The 21,568-nt window shown below is 45.3% G+C and overlaps 1 protein-coding gene across 9 annotated transcripts in view; it reads left to right on the top strand.

Moving 5' to 3' along the window:
• The window catches only part of SSH2 (slingshot protein phosphatase 2), a 210,240-nt gene extending 191,433 nt beyond the window's left edge, over positions 1–18,807 (top strand). For 8 of the 9 annotated variants that reach the window (XM_081161269.1, XM_081161266.1, XM_081161265.1 and 5 more), the window contains 2 exons: positions 8,120–8,954; positions 11,382–18,807. In XM_081161269.1, the coding sequence (XP_081017395.1) occupies positions 8,120–8,954; positions 11,382–13,466 (2,920 nt within the window). In that variant the 3' untranslated portion in view covers positions 13,467–18,807. The remainder of the gene's footprint in view (positions 1–8,119; positions 8,955–11,381) is intronic. The other variant, XM_081161273.1, reaches the window with a different exon arrangement.
• Positions 18,808–21,568: the final 2,761 nt, after the last annotated feature.

Here is a 21,568-nt window from a genome sequence, read left to right as displayed (position 1 = left end):
TAAACTCAGTACCCACAGAGAGCAATTGACATTATCTTACCTATTTCAACTGTAACAACATATACTGTGCACTTACACTGCACTTAACCATCACTGTGCCCTTTCCCCCCCAGCTTTATTGAGATATAACTGACATATAGTATTGTGTAAGTTTAGGGTGTACAATGTGTTGACGTGATACATTTATACATTGCAAACAGCTTACCACCATAGCATTAGCTAACATCTCCATCCCTGTACACATTTCTTTTTTGTGGTGAAAATATTTAAGATCTCTCTTAGCAACATTCAAGTATATACTACAGCATTAGCTGTAATCATCATGCTGTACATTAGATTCCCAGAACCTGGTAATCATATAACTGGAAGTTTGTACCCATTGGCCAGTATCTCCCCATTTCTCCCAGTCCTCACTCCTGGTAGCCAGCACTCTGCTGCTGTTTCTCTGAGTTTTTTTAGATTCCACCAATAGGTGACACGGTGCAGTATTTGTCTTTCTCTGCCTACCTGGTACTAGGTCTTGTACATCTTCCTGTATCAATCAGAACTAGCTATTTCAGCAATAATTTGGTAATTGGTTATAAAATTCATCAATTTCACTACATTATTTATTACCCTTTTGGTGGTGAAAGCCACCTTCAGCTGCTCTGGGGAAAAAGATTCAGGTATTAAACTGGATTTATTGATCAGTTCCCTGAGATGCCACATGCTGAAGTTCTGTGGAGTGCTAGATTTTGCTTTGTTTTTTTCCATGTCGGCATGTTCTAGGTGCTTTTGTTAGGGTGAAGGCACAGCTGACTAGAAGCATTTGGAGCTGGCGCCAGAATTTGACTCCAGTGAGTCTCATGACTTGGTCTTTACTCTTGAATCTGGGCTGTGTTTCCCCTGAACAAAATATTAAATAGCCTTCCAGCCTATCCAGGCAGAGGGACCACCCTCCCACCCCTGAAGTATTGTGAAAATGTGGTCACAGCACAGCATTATGGTTTCCACTAAAAAACCCCTCCCATTTACTCAATACTTGGCATGATTTCATCTGAGCCGTTCTCTTAGGAGGCTGGGAGGATATGAAAATCTCCTCCACTTAAAAAGAATTTATAGGTCTTTGGGGCCAGATATTGATGACATTTTTAGATTAGATCAGAAGGTAGGACACAGCAGTTCTTTGTGGCACAGGAAAGAGGCATCTGAGGGTTGGATGAGACATAAATATTGTATATTCCCAGACACACATGACGGATGTTAGGCAGTGTCCTCACGTGACCCATTCAGAGGAAGGATACTCTGTGTCCTGCCAATTTCAGTATTTACGCTGGAATCACAGGCTACTGCAAGCTGTTGGGTTGGGATTTTTTAGTGTATGTGGTTTTCTTAGATGTTAAAGGAATTTCAGAAAAATCTTAAATGAGGATAAGAAGGGCAGGATAAACCCATGAATCACCTTGCCTCTTCCCTTTTGGTTCCCTGCCTTCCTGGGCTTGATTCATGGAGGGAGGGGCAGGCCCTGGGGAACGAGAAAACCATAGAATTTGACTCAATAGATCTGGCTTTCATTCCTGGTTCATCCCCTTCCTGTACCTCTGAGAAGTTACTACATAATTCTGATCCTCACCTGACCCCATCTGTAAAATGAAAATCAACAGGCCTTCCTCACAGGGTTATTATAAATTAAATGTGTGTAAGTGTACATTATGTGCTGTTAAGGGTTATTCAGATGTGATTCTCGTCATTTCCTTCCTCCGGAAAACACATATATGCACGTGCCGTTTATTTCTCCCTCCTTGACATGGATATGTGCCATTTATTACCTCTTTCCTCCAAACCACTGCCTCCCACCACCCACAGACACACCAATCCATTAGGAACTGGAATGGGAAGTGGTACTGGAATTTCCTGTATTGTGATGTCTCCTGGATTTTAAGAACTAGAATCCAGCGCTGGGGATATCACTTAGGCTGCTTTCCAGCTGCAAGTAACAGAATACCTCCATTAATCGAGATCTCAACAAGAAACCACATGCTCAGATTAGGATTATTTGAGGAGGGCTTTATAAAGGGACTGTATGCAAAGATGTGGGACTGAAGTGGAATCAAGGGACTTGTATCAGCAGAGCTGTTCAGTAATAGCTCCAGGGTCCAAAGAGGAAGGGGACAGTTACTAGAACCTAAAAGGAGACTTCTACAGAGAAAGGCACCTTCAGAGAAGAGCACTAACCTTCAATTAAGGACATAGTCAACCTGGAATAACCCTGCAGAAGGGAACTAGGGAAATAAATGGTCTGCCTTCACTCTTCTCCCTCCAGTCTCCTGCCGAGGCTGCCCATTAGCCCAACCCTGTGGAAGTCAAAAGGGAAGGGGGCCTATTGATGTGGCCCATAGATCATCCTCAGGGGCAGAGAGCAGGGTGAGAAAGCTGAAGAGTGGATCTGCAGGGGCAAACAGAAGATATCTGGCCCAATACCCAGCTATAGGTAGTTTAAAAAGCTGGGCCATTTAACATCACTTGTAACAAGAAGCACAGAAGTAGACTAATGGCTCAGTGATGTAATAAGGCTTTGGTACTGTTCATCTTTCTGCTCTGCCTTCCTTGGTTAATGGCTTGGTCCTAGAACTTGTCTTCTCATGATTGCCAGATGTCTACCACGTTTCTAGGCACCTACATGTAAAATCCACAGCATCTGGCTGAATGAATGGGTATTTCAATTAAAACTAATCACTGGCCGGGAAAATAGAATTTCTTGGGCTCGCTATAACAAATTCACATTCACCCTCTGGTGCTAGGGAAGTGCTGCATTCCCTGAACCCATGGGACATTGAATACCCCAACTAAATTAGGCTTCTACCAGTGAGGGAAAGAAGTGGGAGTGCCTGCTGGATGAGCAACCATTAGGGTCTGCAGTCTATGATGTGTTGTCTAGAAATGGCACTTGCAGGCTACCTGCCAAGCTACCTGCCAAGTGAATTGGGCCTGGCAGGCTCTTGCCCAACCCTAGAGCGCTGCTCCAGGAACTGCCTGCTTAGAAGAGCAAAGAAGAAGCCCCAGACTCCTGTGATTGTGTGAAGCTCTGTCTAACTTTGCAGCTTAGATAACCAGGAGAGGACAGTCCTTAGAAAAATCCCACTCATTTTGTTTGCAGAGAAATTCCATTTTCTACCCAGGTACTTAGGTCCTGTGTTTCATATCTTCTCCAGGAAGCAAGTGGTGGTTTTCCCAAAGAGACAGAGCCTTGACTCTAGCATTCTCTAGCCCCATGGTTGTCCAGGGTGGCACTGGGTACTTAATTTGAGGTGGCAGACTCTTAGCTTGGTACTTTTATCTCTTGGTAGAAGAAAAGTTTAGCAAAGTGACACCAGGTCCATGAAGAGATTTATGAATTGGTTGCAAACTCTTAATCAGAACATGAGGCTGTGGGCCAAACAGTAATAGCCCCTCTGAAATACAAGGAATTTTTTGCATGTTTCAGTGTGCCTTTAAGAGTCTGGGGAAGCCCGGCCAGTGTGGCTTAATGGTTGAGGGTTGACCCATGAACCTTGCTGTCACGGTTCAATTCCCATTCAGGGCACATGCCCAGGTTTGGGGCTCAATCCCCAGTAGGGGGCATGCAGGAGACAGCCGATCAATGATTCTCTTTCATCATTGATGTTTCCATCTCTCCCTCTCCCTTTCTCTCTCTGAAATCAATAAAAACTTTTTTTTTAAAGAGTCTGGGGAAGACTAATATTAAATATTCTCCCTTAGACCTAAAAGCCAGGTGGGAGTTATCATAAAGCCACTGATATTGTTCATATCTAATTTTATTTTATTATAGCTGGGGGATGGGAGTGAGGCAGGAGGAGGGGTGTGTGTGTGTGTATGTGTGTGTGGAAAACCTCCATTAAATAGCCAGCAGCCCTGTTTGTTATTCTGCACTCTGATCATGCAGGTATCTGGCAGATTTATTTTCCATTAGACAAGTTCGGATTTCAGGCTTTTGCAAGCTGACCATGTGTCTGTGATATTAGGTTCCAGTGTATAAGGCAAGGAAGAAAAACTGGGTGGTGGCCAGGGAGAGTTTGTGCCACATGACCTCATAGATGTCAGTTTTGATTCTTTGAACACCGTTGTCGCCAGGGCCAGAGGAGGCAGAGTTGTTTTTTACCCTAGCTTTGCTAGTGGAGACAGTGTTAGTGCACAATGGTGAGCCAGCAGGAGGGAACCTGAGAATGAGAGGACTTGGTCCTGGTCAGGTGACAGCCAATCACGATCAATGTTTAAAGGATTTTCTTAATAGCTTTTCAGAAAAATAATCTTAAAACACGGCACACAGAAAATGCTTAATTGAAGTTTGTTCTCTTTCTTCTTCTTCTTTCTGCAGGCTGCCTAATGCCCTAAGAAGTAACCATAAACAGTCTGATTTTACTATAACTGATATTCCATTTTTATCAATATTTTCCTCTATATAACTTTGTCAAATAGAATTAGTGCTTTACCAAACATACAATAGGGAGGGAGGGAGGGAGAGAGAGAGAGAGAGAGAAAGGAAAGGAGAAGAGGAGAGGAGAGGAGGGGAGGGGAGGGGAGGGGAGGGGAGGGGAGGGGAGGGGAGGGAGGGGAGGGGAGGGGAGGGAGGGGAGAGAGGGGAGAGAGGGGAGAGAGGGAATGGGATATTATGTGCATGCTGTCATTTAGATTTCCTTCTTGATCATTTACTAAGTAAAAGGCCAAATTCTTACCCAGGGCAGAGGCCACTCAAGGCAGAAGAGAAATGAGTTGGTTGCATCATCCAGGCCATAAACCAACTCTGAAGTTCTTTTTGGCAACTTGTGTACTTGCTACCTACCTGGAACGAAGTGGGGGAAGTCAGCTGAATTTAAACATTAACAGTTTAAAATAATAAATATGATCTAATGCCTTACACCTATTCTGATCAGTGAGGGAGCATTAAAATAAGCTGGCTTGGGAAAAAGCTTCACTGAAAACAGTTTGTTGTTACTGAGTAAAACATGATTTATACATGTCCTATAACCCACCTTTCTGCTCCTATATATAAAACACCTTTGAGCCCGGCCGGGTGTGGCTCAGTGGTTGAGTGTCAACCTAAAATCCAGGCAATTGGGGTTTGATTCCCGGTCAGGGCACATGCCCGGTTGTGGGCTTGATCAATGACTCATCATTTATGTTTCTATCTCCCTCTCCCTCTCCTTTCCTCTCTCTGAAATCAATAAAGATATTTTAAAAAAAAAACAAAACACCTTTGAGAAACTAAAGTGTGCACTAGGCACAGGAATGGCCATGGCAGTGTTGTTTGTAGTAGCCAGAACTGCTCATCAACAGGATGGATAAATAAATTTCACTCTGAAATTATACAGCTGCACACATTAATGAATCTTAAAAACATGTGTTACGCAACACAGTTGTAGAATACATACAGTGTTTCATTTATATAAATTTCAAAACATGCTAAACTGAGCAGTATATTATTAAGAACAAAACATGGTGACTCTGTAAAAAAATGAATAAGCACAAAATTCAGGACAGAGGTTAATAATCCCTGAGGGCGGAGGCAGAGGGAGGGGATCAGAAAGTGCCCGTGGAGTAGCAGAGCTGCCTAGCAACTTTCCATGCAGGTCCTATTGCAAAAATGAAAAAGGCCGCAGAATCAGACCTATCTTCAGATTGAGGTTTTTCTACTTTACAAGTAGGTGTCAATTTAATTCCAGAGTCCCGACCCAATATTTTCTGATGATTATCTCCTCTAGAAAGCGAAGGAAATCCTTGCTGGCCAAAGCAGCTATGATGTCAGCCAGTTCCTCTGAAACATGCACTGTTTGTGCCTATTAGCATAACTTTAGTATCTCATTCCCTCCTGATTGGTTAGTGATTTGCAGGCAGTTTTAAAAATCATACTTCCCGGGTTCTTGGGATAATGAAAACATCCCATTTACCTGTTGACGAATAAGATGTTCTTTTACATTATTAGAAGGGTGAGAACAACTCCCTGAGATGTTTTCCTAGTCATTTGCGTAACAGGAATTGTCCTGCCACAGTGGCTGAGAGGAGCTGTTGCAGGTTTGAACATGCTCATATAGGTGAGGGATGGAAATTAGAGTACACAGCCTATTTAGATCAGGAAGCAAGGGTGCCTGTACATGAAAGAAGGAACTTCAAACGGAAGCACATTGGCATTGGTTGGTCACAGTGTGTAGTCCTCACCTGTCCAACCAGTGAGCTTGCCCCTCTTCACAGCCACACACTCGTTTGGGATGTGTGATATGTTGTCTCCTCCTAGGGGTGGCTGGAGTTCATGCAGCTTGGAAAGTGAAAACCCTACCTCATACACAGCTAATTTCTTACAGCTTGTCTTCATAAACAGATTGACCTGTTCCCTACCCAGAAAAGCATCTTTTTGCTCTGCAGGCCTGAGTCAGAAAGAACCTCACACTAGCAGCAGACAGGCAGAAGGAGCTGAGAGCAGGTGCAGACTTAAGAACAAACAGGGGTTCACATTAGTGCAGGCACATGACTCAGCAGAGATTTACAGGCCTGCGAGGCAGGCGTGGCCCTGAGCCCAGGGTAAGTTGTTTTGGGCTGTTGCCCATTCTACCCTGTGGTTAGGTCATTCTTCATCGGCTTGTAAGTCATGGAAAAACCATACCCCATAAACCATTTAGTGACCTATTCCCTGGGCAGGTGATCCTGGCCAGCCGCAGGGCCACCTCTCTCTATTTGGCTAGGGCTTTGAGAACTGTGCTGCTTTGTTCGAGAGTATGGTTTGAAATGAAATTTCTTCCCCACATCAGACCTTCCCTCCATAAAATAAACCAAAGGATGGGGGGGGGTCTTCCTTCGGCCCATCTGCTTTCCTAGGTGTCACCTTAGCCTGCTGGTTTTTACCCAAAGATCCTTATAAAAGGGCCTGTGCTTCCTGCTCATTCTCTTCCCTTATGTTGCCGGCCTTTGCGCCAGGCTTTACTAGCCTCATGGAATTCAAGAAAGATTACTGTCCTTCATACTTCATGTCAGTGATTAATCCTATATCAGCTCTTCATCCCAGTTATGAGGATTTGTTACAAACTCCAGTTGACTGTTTCTCTTTGTATTACTCAAATGTTGTTTGGTTTTAGGTTTTTCCTGGTTATTTATTTATTTTTTTTAAATATATCTCTATTGATTTCAGAGAGAGAGGAAAGGAGAGGGAGAGAGAGAGATAGAAACATCAATGATGAGAGAGTCATTGATCGAGCCTGCAACCCGGGCATGTGCCCTGACCGGGAATTGAACCCCGATCGCCTGGATCCTAGGTCGACGCTCATCCTCTGAGCCACGCCCGGCCGGGCTTTCCTGGTTATTAATGAATGTTAAACATGCTCATTATTTTAAAAATTAAAAAATTATAGAAATACAGAGTATGGAAAGGAAAGCCCTCCCCCAAAGTACTTATGCCTTCTGTGAAAGAACTGTTACCAGTTTGGTGATGTTCCTCCAGATATTTTTCTGTACTTACTCTAACATGGGAACTAACCATTCCAATTGTGTTCAACATTCTCTTTCACCAAATAGTATGCCTCAGACATATTCCACTAAAATACCTGACTTTTTTTAACAGCCTCATAGCATATAGACGTATGGACTGTAGTTTAAATCTTTTTTTTTTTTTGGTGTCTAATTTTTTAGGACAACAGTGAACATCCTTTTATGTACATCTTTATGCACTTACAATAGTAGTACTCCAAGAAAAAGTCTTGAAGGAGAAATTGCTGGTTAAAGGGTTAAATTTTGAGAGCTATTGCCAGAGTTTACTCTTAAAATGCTACAATTCACATTCCTCCCAACAGCAGTATATGAGAGGGCTTGTTTGGCCATACCATCAGTAACAGTGGCTGCTAGCAACCATGTTAGCTCGTGTCAGTGGAATAGGTTAAAAAATCAGATCTCATATTTGTTTTTGTTGTTTTGCTTTGTTTTTGTTTTTTGCTGTTAAGTTGAGCATCTTTTCAAATGCTTATTGCCTACTTCCACTGGGCATTAACAAAGCATTTTGCAGCTTAAGATTTAAGTTTATCGGGGAGCGGTTTCTTGGGAGGGTGTTGATTGCTTTCATAGACCAGAGTAATGTGTTTCTTACTTATGTCCTCCACAGCAAACAGCGGCATAACAAGCTCTGGAGATCTCATTCAGATAGCGACCTCTCAGACCACCATGAACCCATCTGCAAACCAGGGCTAGAACTCAACAAGAAGGAGATCACCACCTCAGCAGACCAGATTGCCGAGGTAAAGACCATGGAAGGTCACCCACCCATACCTCCTGTCTTTGTGGAACATGTTGTCCCACAAGGTGAAAATCAGAAAGGCCTGTGTACCAAAGAAAGAATGATCTGCTTGGAGTTTACGTCTAGGGAATTTCGTGCCGGACAGATTGAAGATGAATTAAACCTAAATGACATCAATGGATGCACATCAGGGTGTTGTCTCAATGAATCAAAATTCCCTCTTGACAACTGCCATGCATCCAAAGCCTTAATCCAACCTGGACAGGCCCCAGAAATGCCCAACAAGTTCCCAGACTTAACAGTTGAAGATTTGGAGACAGACGCACTGAAAGCAGACATGAACGTCCACTTACTGCCAATGGAAGAATTGACATCTCGCCTGAAAGACCTCCCTATGTCCCCTGATCCTGAGTCACCAAGCCCCCAACCCAGTTGCCAGGCTGAAGTCTCAGATTTCAGTACAGATCGCATTGATTTTTTTAGTGCCCTAGAGAAGTTTGTAGAGCTTTCTCAAGAAACCCGGTCACGATCTTTTTCCCACTCAAGGATGGAGGAACTGGGTGGAGGAAGGACTGAGAGCTGTCGACTGTCAGTGGTAGAAGTAGCCCCTTCTGAAGTGACAGCTGATGACCAGAGAAGCAGCTCTTTAAGTAACACTCCCCATGCGTCAGAAGAATCTTCAATAGATGAGGAACAGTCAAAGGTAAAAACTATCTTTATAGTTCTCCACTTAATGAAGTTCTCTTCGAAGACAAAATATTTGGGATTCTGCTATGTTCACTTTATTTTTAATGTGACTAAAGATTTAGGAAGGCCATATGGGAGAGAGTCTGGCCGAGACTTTCCTTGAAAACTTAGGGTTTAAATATTTTTTTAAATCAGTTGCCTTTTGAGGAATTTATATCTTCAGGTTTTTGGTATCATTGGAAGCATTTCTGAGAGGGGATGAGGGCAGAAGTGATTAATAAAAATAATGTCCTGGCTGAACAAAGGGCAGTCCCCTCCCTGAACCTCTGCAGTTCAGATCAAATCTTACCAGTAATGAAGTGCCAGGGACTTATATGCTGCCTGAGTGAGACTTGGGTCTCTCTGAGAAGATGGATTTGTTTGGAAAATTCTTTCTATCTCAGAAAATTCTTAGACATGTGTAAATAGTTGTTGGAGTAGCACCTGATTCTCATGCTGAGTTCTTGCTATTAATAATGTTTCTGAATTATTCCTCAACTCGGACGCGGTGGTATTCAGGAATTGAGGGATGGTTTGGGGAAGTGATCTGTGAGCAGACAGAATCTCAAGATTCTTCTCATAGGAGCTCTTATGAACTATCTCAGACCAGGGAAAGAATTACTGTCTATCACTGTTTCTAAGGCTCACCCTTATTCTCATTTTGACACTTCTGAAATTGGGATGCATTTTAATCAATACAATACAGCAGTTGGAAGTAAATGGTGACGGATTTACTCTAACATACCAAACCTCACTTAATGAATTCAGTGGGGCTGAGTGGATTCTTGACATCCCCTGATGTCTATCTCCTTATATTTACCACCTCATCCATTACTCATCTTTTCTCTCTCTTTTTAACTACCTGAAGGCAGTCGTTGCCTCTGCTTCTGTCTTCTCCTCTCCACAAAGGCTACTGGGAAATGTGAATATTTGAGCTCTTCTTTGGACCAATGGGTGCAGCAGCTCTGACAGAAATAGCTTTTTTGCAAAGTCCTTGGTCATATGAGCAGTCCCTCCACAGCCCATGTACACACCAGCCCGCTGTGGCGTCTCTCCCAGGCTTGGCAAGTTTGCCTCTGCCTGATGTCCCAGCAGATTTCTCCCAAAGACATAACTGACCTTGTTAGTTTGCACTAGCTCTGACTCTCTTTTGAAGGGAAAAGACCAGAACAATTTCTAGGGAAATATTATACTTTGAGGGCTTATAAAAATGTTAAAGTAGATTGGTGGTCATAATGATGTCACTTTAAGAAGTGTCCAGGGGCCATTTCCAGAATTTGAAATTCTTCTTCTTTTTCTTTTTCTTCTTTTCCCAAAAGGACTTGATTTTGCATTGGCCAATTTTCTTTGGCCTTGTTCTAAATACATCTGGAAATTCATAACTGGTAGAACAATAAAATGTTGCCCTGGCTGGTGTTGCTCAGTGGTTAGAGCATCAATCTGAGCACTGAAGGGTCTCGGGTTCAATTCCCAGTGAAGGACACATACCTCGGTTGCAGGTTCGCTCCCTGCCCCCAGTGGGGGCACGTGTGGGAGGCAACAATCAACGTGTGTCTCTCGCATCAATGTCTCTCTCTTTTTCCTCCTTCCTCCCTCCCTTCCACTCTCTGAAAAGCAACAGAAAAAAATATCCTCAGGTGAGGATTAACAACAACAAAAATGTCAGCAAGCCACAGTTTCTAAATTTGCTCAGGCACAGGGCCGCATAAGCCAAGTGAATGTTTCCCAGGAGAAGCATGTGCAATTAGGAATTGTGTGATCAGGTACATGGTGCCCTTGTGTGCTGGGCCGCTGCCGCTAGGAGAAGTGGGAGGACATGGATGAAAGCTGGCAACGCGGAAGCGAGAAGAGAGCAGTGAGTCTGCAAATCAGACATCAGGGGGTAGCCTCAGCCTTGCCTTGTCTAACACTGGGCATATTTAAGGTGGGCATATCTAACACTGAGCCCTCGAATGGAACTCTTCCCCTCAAACTAAGTTAGGCTCTAACTGGAAGTTGATTTAGGCCAGAGAGGAAAGATTTCATTTTCTCCAGTATCACCTAAGTTCTGAAGGCTCAAGGTCTTAGGAAAATTAGGAGCCTCCAATGCTATTTGCTGTTCATTTTTGGAGCAAGATATTAGATTGGCATCCTATTTGAGTAAACAGAACAGAAAGTTCAGTAGACAGTGATACAACCTGTAACTAATTTTGTATCTCTGCCTTTGATGAATCTGTTTTTCTCTTGTATGACAAAACAGATGGTCAGAGTACAATCCTCGGCAGAGGACAGTCCCAGGCACTCCACAGTTTGTGTCCTCGTAGCTGGAAGGTTCTCCTGGACCAGAGGATTAGTAAGCAAAAAATCTGGCATTTTCAATTAGACTACGATTCGCCATAACCATCTCGCTATGTTTTCTTCTTAGGCAATCTCAGAACTGGTCAGCCCAGACATTTTCATGCAGTCTCTCTCAGAAAATGCAATTTCAGTCAAAGAAATTGTCACTGAGATTGAATCTATCAGTCAAGGAGTGGGACAGATTCAACTAAAAGGAGACATTTTATCCAACCCATGCCATACACCAAAGAAGAACACCACCCATGAGATGCCCCTTGAGAGGACCCAGGTCCCAGAGAACAAACCTGGAAATTTGGAGCCGAATGAGGGTTCCTGCTCAGCCCAGCCTGAACTAGCCAAAGACTCAGGGAAGTGGGACCCAGAGGGCTGCCCAACTGTGCACTCATCCACCACAGACTTGGAAGAAGAGGAACCAGCTGAGGGGGAACAAGAGCTCTGGGGCCCAGGGATGCACCCAGGTGCCAAGTGGTGCCCTGGATCCGTGAGACGAGCCACCTTGGAGTTTGAGGAGCGATTGCGACAGGAGCAAGAGCACCACGGTGCCACCCCTGTTTGTACCTCATTGACCACTCGCAAGAATTCCAAGAATGATTCCTTTGTGGCAGACTTAGCACCAAAAGGGAAGAGTGAAGAAGCCACCCTAGAACACTCATCTGTCACCAGGGAACCAGATATCAACAAGGGCAAAGAGAAATGCAGTGGGTCCGAGGCTGGCTCACTACCACATTGTGAGCAAGATGTCATTGTTCCAGCACCCAAGTTGCTGGATTTTCACCCCTTGCCAGCTCCTCAGGAGTGCCTGGAGTCAGAGACTAGAACCAAACAGCAAGGAGTCCTGAAGGAGCAGAGGACTGTGGTTTCATGCCAGGGATTTGAGACACAGGCAGTCCCTCTTCCCAGGAAGATAGAAATCATTGAGTACACACACGCAGTTACATCACCAAGTCACACTGAGTCAGGGGAGGGAATAGCCACCAGTGAGACAAGTGGGGAGCAAGGACTGAGGAAAGTGAAAGTGGAGAAGTCCATCACTATGCTCTGTGCACTGGATGAAAATCTGAACAGGACGCTGGGCCATGACCAGGTTTCTCTGTACCCCAAAGTGCTACCTCTGCCTCATTCTTCCTCTCCTGAGCACAACAGGCCCACTGACCTGACCTCCACCCTGAGCAGCCCTGAAGACTGGGACAACAGCCCGACAACAGCCCTGGACACAGCAACTCCTTTTGTCAGTCACACAACCCATGTACCATCTGCCAACCTGGATTACCTGCATCCCCAGACCGTGGTTCACCTGGAAGGCTTCACAGAGCAAAACAGCACCACAGACAGTGAGCCCTGTGCGGAGCAGGGTCACTGGGAAGAAAGTCAGGAGGGCCTTCTGTCCAGTGGCAATGAAGTGCCATATGAGGGCTCCCAGTTACGTAGCGAAGACCTAAGTTTAATTTGCAAACTTAGTGACAACATTGGGAAGTTACAAGAAAAACTGGACCCATCACCTATAGCCTGTAGACTCCCACATAGCTCTAGTAGTGACAATATAAAGGGTCTTAGCCACAGCCCCAGTGTGGTGAAGGAGCACACTAAAGAAATGGAGTCCCAAGTGATTTGCCAGGTAGGGCTCACCAAACCATCCCAAATGAGGCATTCAGCTTCCCTCGCCAAGTTAGGTTACTTGGACCTGTGTAAAGACTGTTTACTGTGGAGGGAGCCTCTCTCCTCCGAGTCCCCTCATCTCAAACTTCTTCAGCCCTTCATCAGAACAGACTCAGGCATGCATGCCATGGAAGCCCAGGAACCCCCAGGAAACTCAGATGCCCCTCAGAACCCAGAGCCCACCAAGTATTTTATAGAGCAACTTAAAACAATAGAGTGTATCGCACAGAGCAAGCCAGTGGAGAGGCCCCTTGTACAGTATGCCAAAGAATTTGGTTACAGTCAGCAGTGTTTGCTCCCCAAGGCAGGACCTGAATTGACTAGTTGTGAAGGAGGCCTTCCTCTGCCGCAGACCCAGGGGCTGCAGCATGCAGGCCCAGCTCCAGAGCTGGCTTTGGCTCCCTGTGAGCAACACAGCAGAACTCACCCCCTTAGGAGACTGAAAAAAGCAAATGACAAAAAACGGACAACCAACCCCTTCTATAATACCATGTGATTCTGAGCCTACACATGTGACTTTCTAAAAGAAATGTTTGTAAAAGGGGCAGGTGTAATATGTAAGGAACATGCACTTTATTGGTTAATTTTATAATATTTTGGTCATTTTACTGTGTCTGGCGCATGCAGGGTTTGGGGCTTTTTCCCTCTGTGTATGTATGAGAGAGAGATTGATTTGGATGGCAAGACCATTTTATCATTTTTTATTTTTAGAAAATTCAAACCTCAAAATATAGTCATTTTCAGAGAACACCTTTGTCAAAGGCAAATTGCTGTTTTTCAATCAACTGCCACCTGCTCCTTTTGCCCTCTGAGAAAAGGCATGCTTGCTTGATTGAGGAAGAACGCAGATGGGGAGGGTGGGGGTGAAGCCGGAAATTGAAAATGCTCCCCCTGGGCCACTGTGACGACGGTTTGCTCTCCAGACCTGATGCATCAGATGAGCTGAAGGGCAGCGGGACATCAGCATGCTCAGCCTCGGTCCCCAGTCCTAGCCCTTTGGAGTTCCTGAAGTGGACAGGTTCTGCTACTTTCAAAGGGAGTATTCGAGAATCCATTTCTTCTGGTATTCCTGAGTGGATCATTCCAAAACGGCGTGATGATGGCTGACTTTGTAAGCTTGTCAAGCAATTCGTTTTTGTTTTTTTATTAAAAGTAAACCCCAAATGAAATCTGAGAGGCCTTCTCTAGAGGAGAGCATAAGAAGGAGGTGAAATGGGGGCGGGGGGGAGGGAGGAGACTGCTGCCCACTACCTTCAGGGTAATGGGCTCCACACAGGTGGCCCTGGCCCTCCCTGCCAGGAAACGTGCTCTGCAGCATCCTCCCAACAGACACAATAGGGACAAGTTTGAAAAACAGCAATTGAAAGTCAGTGTGTTCTTGTAAAATGAATACATATGTAGGGTTTTAACCCTTCCATTACTTGAATAATTCTTTGGGCCTCTGAGTTTAATGGCCATATTTTTTCCAGTTTATCTTCCTCCCTCATGCTGTTTCTCCCAGTGCTGCCTTTTTTTTTTTTATAGATGATATTTGAATTGTTACATTACATTTGTATAACCTCCATTGAATGCAGAGTTTTCTTTTTGATATTATCACTGCTAACACTTGACATAAGTTTTTTTTCTCTTTCTTTTCCTGGAAGATTTGTCTTTCTCTAGTTTTCACACAGTATTTATGTACATAATGTTGTCATTTTCTTGGAGTAGTTTGTTGATGTCATAGGGTCTCTTTGATTTCTTTTTAAGGAATAAAACTGCAACTGGAAAACACAGACAACAGAAATAAAACTGATGGGTGTTGGTAGGAATCTGCAGAGTATATTGACAGTTGTTTTTTTTAAATGGAGACTTCTAATTGCCAGCTCCTGCCAAATTATGCATTAGTAACTTCCTCCTCAGAGAAACCCTTAAAGGTTCCCATTAGATCACAGTTTGACTGAAGGCTGAGTCCTCAACTGAAATCCCAGAAAGTTGTTTGCGGTCACTTGAACCACAGCCAGGGAGTGTATGGGAGTGTTAACTACTTCCCAGGGTGGAAGCTCCTAATGGATTAAGCTGAAAGGTTGCAGGGAGGCCTCAGCCAAGGGCAGGCGCCCTTACTGACTCCATTTAGGATGCTGTTGCTTTGCTGCTGCTGTGGAGATCCTTAACACAGGAGCACCTGCCATAAACAAGCCTATTTCAGCTTCTTACAGAAAACATTTTTAGCCTGGAATGAAGGACCCTCATCAAAACTGAAGAGGTTTGCAAATTTGCTTCCTGTTTGCTTTGGTTGATATCCACATTGCTGAGAGATTGACCAAGTACAGACTTGAGATTTAGGTTTTTGGTTCATCACAGCACTGAAAGGAAAAGACAGATGCACAGACTGCCAAGGTGATGTCAGAGGCCAGTGTTTGGTGGGACAGGTGGTAGGGTGACCCAAAGGAGAGAGAAAGGGCCACTCATAGGTGCTCGAGAAGCTGTGAATCCAGTTGCCATGTGGAAGCTGTGGTTGCATCTGACATCACTGCCAGGAGGCATATTGGACAGAAACCTGCTATATGTGTAGAAACCTGCTTTATAGTGTAGTAATTATATGTACCTGTGCTGTCCCTAAATCGTTTCCTTAAATGTCCAAATGTATCATTCACACAGCTTTGTGATTCCTGGATATTGAATGTGTTGTAAAGTGTTTTGTTAGGTGGCATGTACCAGTGTGAGGAGGCTTGCAAGACAGGGTTGTGAATTTCCAGGGCTCATCCACCTAAACTGCTGTCTTGTTGAAGCAATTCCACCACCACTGTGATGGGGAAAGGACAGGACATTTTGGCAGGGCTGGGAAGAGGAAGATTGCCTGGAGGTTAAAAGAGTGGTGTCCATTCATGTTAATCCCTTGAGATGGTGACATCCCTCATGTTAAGAAGTACAAGCAGGACAGACAAGATTGCACTGTTCTCTCTCCTCCCCTCCCACTGTGTTTGATGCTCAGTCTCACTGCGTTAAATAACAACGAAGATGGGGAGCGAACCTTCTACTGCTGTGAAGAAAAACAAAAACTTTTTTTTAAAGAGTAGAGCAGCAGTTTGCAACCTTTTTCATCTCGTGGCAACATAAACTAGTTACTAAAATTCTGTGGCACACCAAAAAATATATTTTGCCAATCTGGAAAAAAAAGTGTAATTTTTATTGATTTTTTAAAAAATAGTAATTACCTACCCTTTTTGCTCTGAAGTGACTTTTTAAAAAATCAGGTGCCTATACTTGTATAAGGATTTCTGGTACCAAGAATTAACCAATCAGACACAACCTTAGTATGAGAAGCGACCAATAAGATGCAACTCACTCTTTTATATGACCCATATGTTTAGGGTTCAAGACCAATATATTTATGGGGCAGTCACACCCCATAGCTATTGTTATCTTGGCTGTTGTCATATTTTTTACAATCTAAAGGAAAAGAGGTCAATGCCCCTGACTAAATAGGTATTACGTGTTTAAAAAATTCTTGCAGCACACTGGTTGAACATTGCTAAAGTAGAAAAAACGTTCTTGTTTGCCTTCCATTTTTAAAAATATTTTTTATCATTTAATTTACCTGCCTAAATAAATGTCCTCTACACAGGGTCTGTAATTCAACCGATGCCATGGGGGTTTGCCATTCCTCTCAAACTCCAGCAACCGAGTGTTCTTGTGTTGTTCACATAGCTGAGCGATGTCCAGGGAAAGAACATGATGCGCTATCAAGGATTTTTCAGACTCTGTTCTCTTCAAACTTTTGATAATCTTGGGTGGCCTATTTCCGTTTCCTGTTCATGGAAAACCCAGCCCTGGAACAGCAGGTCTGGGATGAGTAGGAAAGTCCTTGACCTCTTGCTCAGTGCCTCTCTTTATTTTGAAAACCACCATAATCTGACTCTCAATTACTCTGTAGGAGCAAGTGTGTGTGAGTGTGTGTGTGTGTGTAAAAAGAGTAACATTTTGGTCCATGGGGTAAAAGCCCCAGGAGCACACAGATTTTGAGCTGTAATCTGGATGGTTACCTGGTCAGTAAGAAGGAGAGAAATCCCTGCCCTTTCTTAATTTTAGAAACACTTAGGAGTAGCGTATATTGTAGTAAACGTGTAGCACTGTAGTACAGTAATGATCATCTCTCCTCATTTTGGTTGCCTTTCAGATTCTGAATGTTTGGGATCATTCCTAGCATCTCAGCCTCTTCCAACTCTATCTAGCACTGTCCCGGTTCTGTACCTTTATCCCTACCATATTTCCTCTCTCTCATTTTGGGAATTACCAAGAGCTCCGAGGACAGCCTGAGGATGACAACTAGGTTCTGAGGGCCCGTCCTGCTAAAGGGCCGCAGGCAGATGCTGTTGGATAGACCTGAAGCTTCTGAGACGTGGCAGCTCACAGAAATCTCCACCTGTTCCATCTGAGGATTTCAGTTCTGAAGTGATCTGGGCATGTTTGGTAAAGATGTTTTTGTGGGAGTTTTTTTGTTTTGTTTTTTTAAGAAAGCATTATGCAAAATGGGTCACTTTTAAGGGCATTTTTAAATAAAGCCATTCTTTGGCTTTTTTTTTTTCCTTTGGACAACTATTTGTGGATACTTTGTTTACATTGTGTGAGTATTAAAATGCATCATCTTGACGGCAGCTCAGTCTCCTGCAGGGACCCAGCCTGCCCTGTGAGCCCTGGCGCAGAGCAGGGCGGTAATGGTCAGCCCTTGTGGGTAAGCAGGGAAAGCCTGGAGCCGACTTCCACCTGTGTTCTGCACTCCCATCCAGCACTCTGTATGGAAATAGTCATCATTTCCTTAGTGATGGTGTGTCTTATAGTGACGGTTGTACTGGTGAATGGCTAGTGTCATTTTTGTTTAATTTTGTTTTGCTTTTTGACGGTAGATGAGATGAAATTTTAGCTCTTTCATCACCAACCCAACTTGAAAGGATCTTGGACTTTGTTTTCCCCTTCAAACTAAAACAACAAGGCATGTATTAGACAACTGTATTTGGTGTCTCAACTCATCCGATCTCCATGTTAGGAAGAAGCCGCCCACTCCTAGCCCTTCTCCCAGGGCTGGGGCCCCTTGATGCCGTGGACAGCTCTTGCAAGGTGCTTCTGTACTTTTCCAGCCTGGAAGTGGAGGGTGACTCAGCCTGACTCCTGCTATGAAAAAAGAACCAGCCTCATTTTCTCAGTGCCCCAGAGATCTAGGACAGGATTTCTAAACTGGAATCACCCCTCATGGGCTTGAAGACGCCCCAAGGGATATGTGACTAGTGCTGCCATCTGTGTCCGCACCGTGACACTGGTGGCAGCATCCTGTACACACATGCAGAGCTGATGATGCCCAGGGCTTAACTCGAGCTGATGACCCAACATGAAAACTGGGTAACTGGCCCTGAAGTGTTTCCCAATCAATAAGCCCACAGGGAGTTGTTTGGTTTTTATGTTTTATTGGATTTTGGTTTGCTCGGTATAGCTTAAGGTGCCTTTTCTTTCCTTTTCCTTTTTTTTTTCTTTCTACATTATTTTTTGTAAGACTTGTTATAAATGTGGAAAACAAGTCCAAAAGACTGTTACCTTCACCCCAGGCCATCCCAAACTTCTATGCTCACATTTTATTAAAGCAGGTGCTCCCTGGAATCTCTGGGACCTTTCTGAGGCATTTGAAGCAGAATATAGAGTGGTCTCATCTCCTTCCTTACTCTTCATGGTGGTTGGGATGTTCCACTTGTATCATAGATTTTTTTATTACTGATGTGCTCCGCTGTTTTTAAATGTGAACTTGTGCGCAAATGTGCAGATTCAATGTTCTTGTTACAGACTGAATAAATTTTTATTTTGAAGATGAACTACGTGTACTTAATCAGGTGCAACAAAGAGGGTGGGAGAAGGTGTAGGGATTGGAAGAGAACACTGATGATAAACATGAAGCAGTTCTTATTGATCCATCTCCATCAAGCACACCCTTAAGAGATGGCTGAGCTCTGGAAAAATAACTTTCTACCTCCCACAGAATAAAGACTGCATGGGAAATAGGATCACTAAAGATTATTTCAGATACTGTGACTCCCATCAAGTGACTAAGCTGGGAACTTGCCTGGTCAAAGAGGCTCTTGCCAAAGCCACCACCTGAATGTTAGGAGAATGAATAAGCAAAGGGAACCCAAATTCCTTCGCCATCTGTGGTGCAGAGCGACTGCTCTGGGACAGCTGCCCTGACCTGCCCCAGCAGGGACTGGAATTCTTGGGTGGGTGACCTCTCTGGACATGGGAGAGAGCTCACAAGCTTTCAGCACAACACCTCAGCTCCCTCAAAGGCTTCTAGAAATGACTCCAAAGAAGCAAAAACTAACCCTCTCCCACCATTAGAAGAGAATCATTTGATGTCAATGGGGGAGGAAGGGCAAGCGGGCAAAAGGGCAGTTCTCTAAAACAGGCTAGGGGGTGGGGGGAAAGGCTCCCGCTTCTTCCAGCCCTCCACAGACCCATCATGAGATATTAGTACTACTCATCACACACAGGACAGCACTACTATGGAGGAAAAGCCCAGTTTCCAAATTGCTAACAAAATGTAGTGCAATTTCCAAAGAAAACACTGCCTTGAATTACAATTGTCAGGCTGCTTCATTCTGACTGGTCCCTATCAAGTGAGAGGGGCGTAACACTGGTCTCTAGTTGCACGATAGTGAAGGCGAGATTATTTCACAAAATATTCTAGGGGTGCCTAGGTCCCTGCCAACCTAGGTAAGTTCAGCCTGGCCTTTCTAGCCAAAGCAAACGGGCCAAGTCATGTCTTAAGTTGCCAGGGCACCTCTTCCAGAAAATGGCTTTATGGAAGATGAAGCCCATGCTGGTCTTGGACAGGTACAGTCCAGAGCCCAGCTAACAGTTCGAACGGGTAACGAGAAGGGAAAGCACCAAGCCCAAGTGGCTGCTTCACCAGCTTGGCACTTTGTGCCTTGGCTCCGCCCATCCATAGCTCCGCCAGGGCTTGGCAGCCAGAAGAAGGCTAGAGGGCAGGTATGAGCCGGGCCACATCTAAGCATGCCTGTGACTCCTGGCTCCTGTACCTGGAGAGCACCCCCCTTTCCCCATGAGGGAACTGAGGGCAGGCTGGGTTGAAGGAGCCCTGCTTCCTGGTCCCAGGCCTGTCCTCCAGGATGGAGTGCTTAGCTCTCTTTAAAGAGGGGGAGGGGACGGGGCAAGAAAAGATGCCCTTCCAGGATAGGAGGCGACATGTCAGACTCCTCTGCCAACGTGGTGCGGCGCTGGGAAGAACCCAACCTGGCCCTCCACTTTACAGCCCAGAAAGCTGCAAAAATAGGGTGACAGCCAGGAACTCCAGTTTTCTAAATAGTCCAGATGTCCTTTCCTCTGAGCCGCAAAGCATAACTCTCAGCGTCAGCACTTGTGAGTTAAAGCGGCACTTGCCCTTCAAGGAAGGGCAGAAACGCGTGGCGCTGGAAACCATGGACCTAGACGCCAGACCACCTGGGTAAGAATCTCAACAGCACCAACTCCCAGTTGAGTGATGAGTAAGCTACTTAACTTCTGTGCCTCAGTTTTCCCATCTGTAAAATAGGGATAGTAGTAATATCCATCTCAGAAGACTGTTAGAATGGAATTAATATGTGTAAAGCCCTTAGGACAGCGTCTGGCACATAAGTGTAGGCTGTTGTTCCTAAGGAGCAACCGAGCCATTACGGTCTTTTCCTCCTAGCTTTGTGCCTGGGATCCTTAGGTAAACGGAAGGCTCCTCATCTACCCCTAGGATCCCCCATAACATGAATTATTTCTGGAGCACTTGTAACAGTTTGATTCTGTCCCCCTACGAGTCACTGAGCACTTGAACTCGCCCTGAGAAAGGAACCTTGTTCCCACCACCTTCCCTCCCCTTTACCAAATGCTGCTCTCTGCCCCCTGGAAAACTGTTCCGCCGACTCCCAGCTGTGCCCTGGACAGTGGGGAGTAATAACTGGCCGCACGCTGCTGCCCTCCGGGGCCTTAAGAGCCAAAGACACAGACCGGGCAGGGGGTAGACCGCGGCTACAGGGACCAGTTGTTCTTCGCTGGCTGTATGTTGACCAGTTTTCTTTCTATCTCCTTAACCTTGGGCAGTCCTCAGATCCCTGGGTCCTGAGGGGGTTGGGAAGGGGCAGGGTCTTCCCTGGACAGAGGCCGGCACCAATTCAAAGGAGGCCCAGAAGACTAGGAGTCAGGCTGGGCGTCTAAAATTTGGCCAAAGACCTGTGCCAGCCGCTTCCCCTTGCACTGGAGTTCCCAGGGGGTCAGGGTGCATTCACTTTTCTCCCCCAGGCCATCTTCCGGGAGGGTCTGGAGGCGCCGTCCCGCAGCCTCGCCCCCACCCCGGCCACCCCGGGCCCGGCTAAGCTGGGAGCGCGACGGCGCAGGAACGCGGCGCGGAGCCACCGCCTCCAGCCGGCCGCCAGCTCCGAGACTGCGCCCCCCTCCGCGCCCGCTCCCCGTCTCGGCGCCCCCTGCTGGGAGTGGGAACCGGGCGCTCCCATCACGCCCGGGAGGAGCGGAGGGCGGGGAAGGGGCGCGCCACCCGCACACTCACGCACGATTACTTTGGACGCTTTTCCGAGA

The sequence above is a fragment of the Miniopterus schreibersii genome, assembly GCF_964146895.1.
Source record: "Miniopterus schreibersii genome assembly, chromosome: 16".
NCBI classification, from domain to species: domain Eukaryota; kingdom Metazoa; phylum Chordata; class Mammalia; order Chiroptera; family Miniopteridae; genus Miniopterus; species Miniopterus schreibersii.
This window is presented reverse-complemented; position numbering and strand designations above follow the sequence as displayed.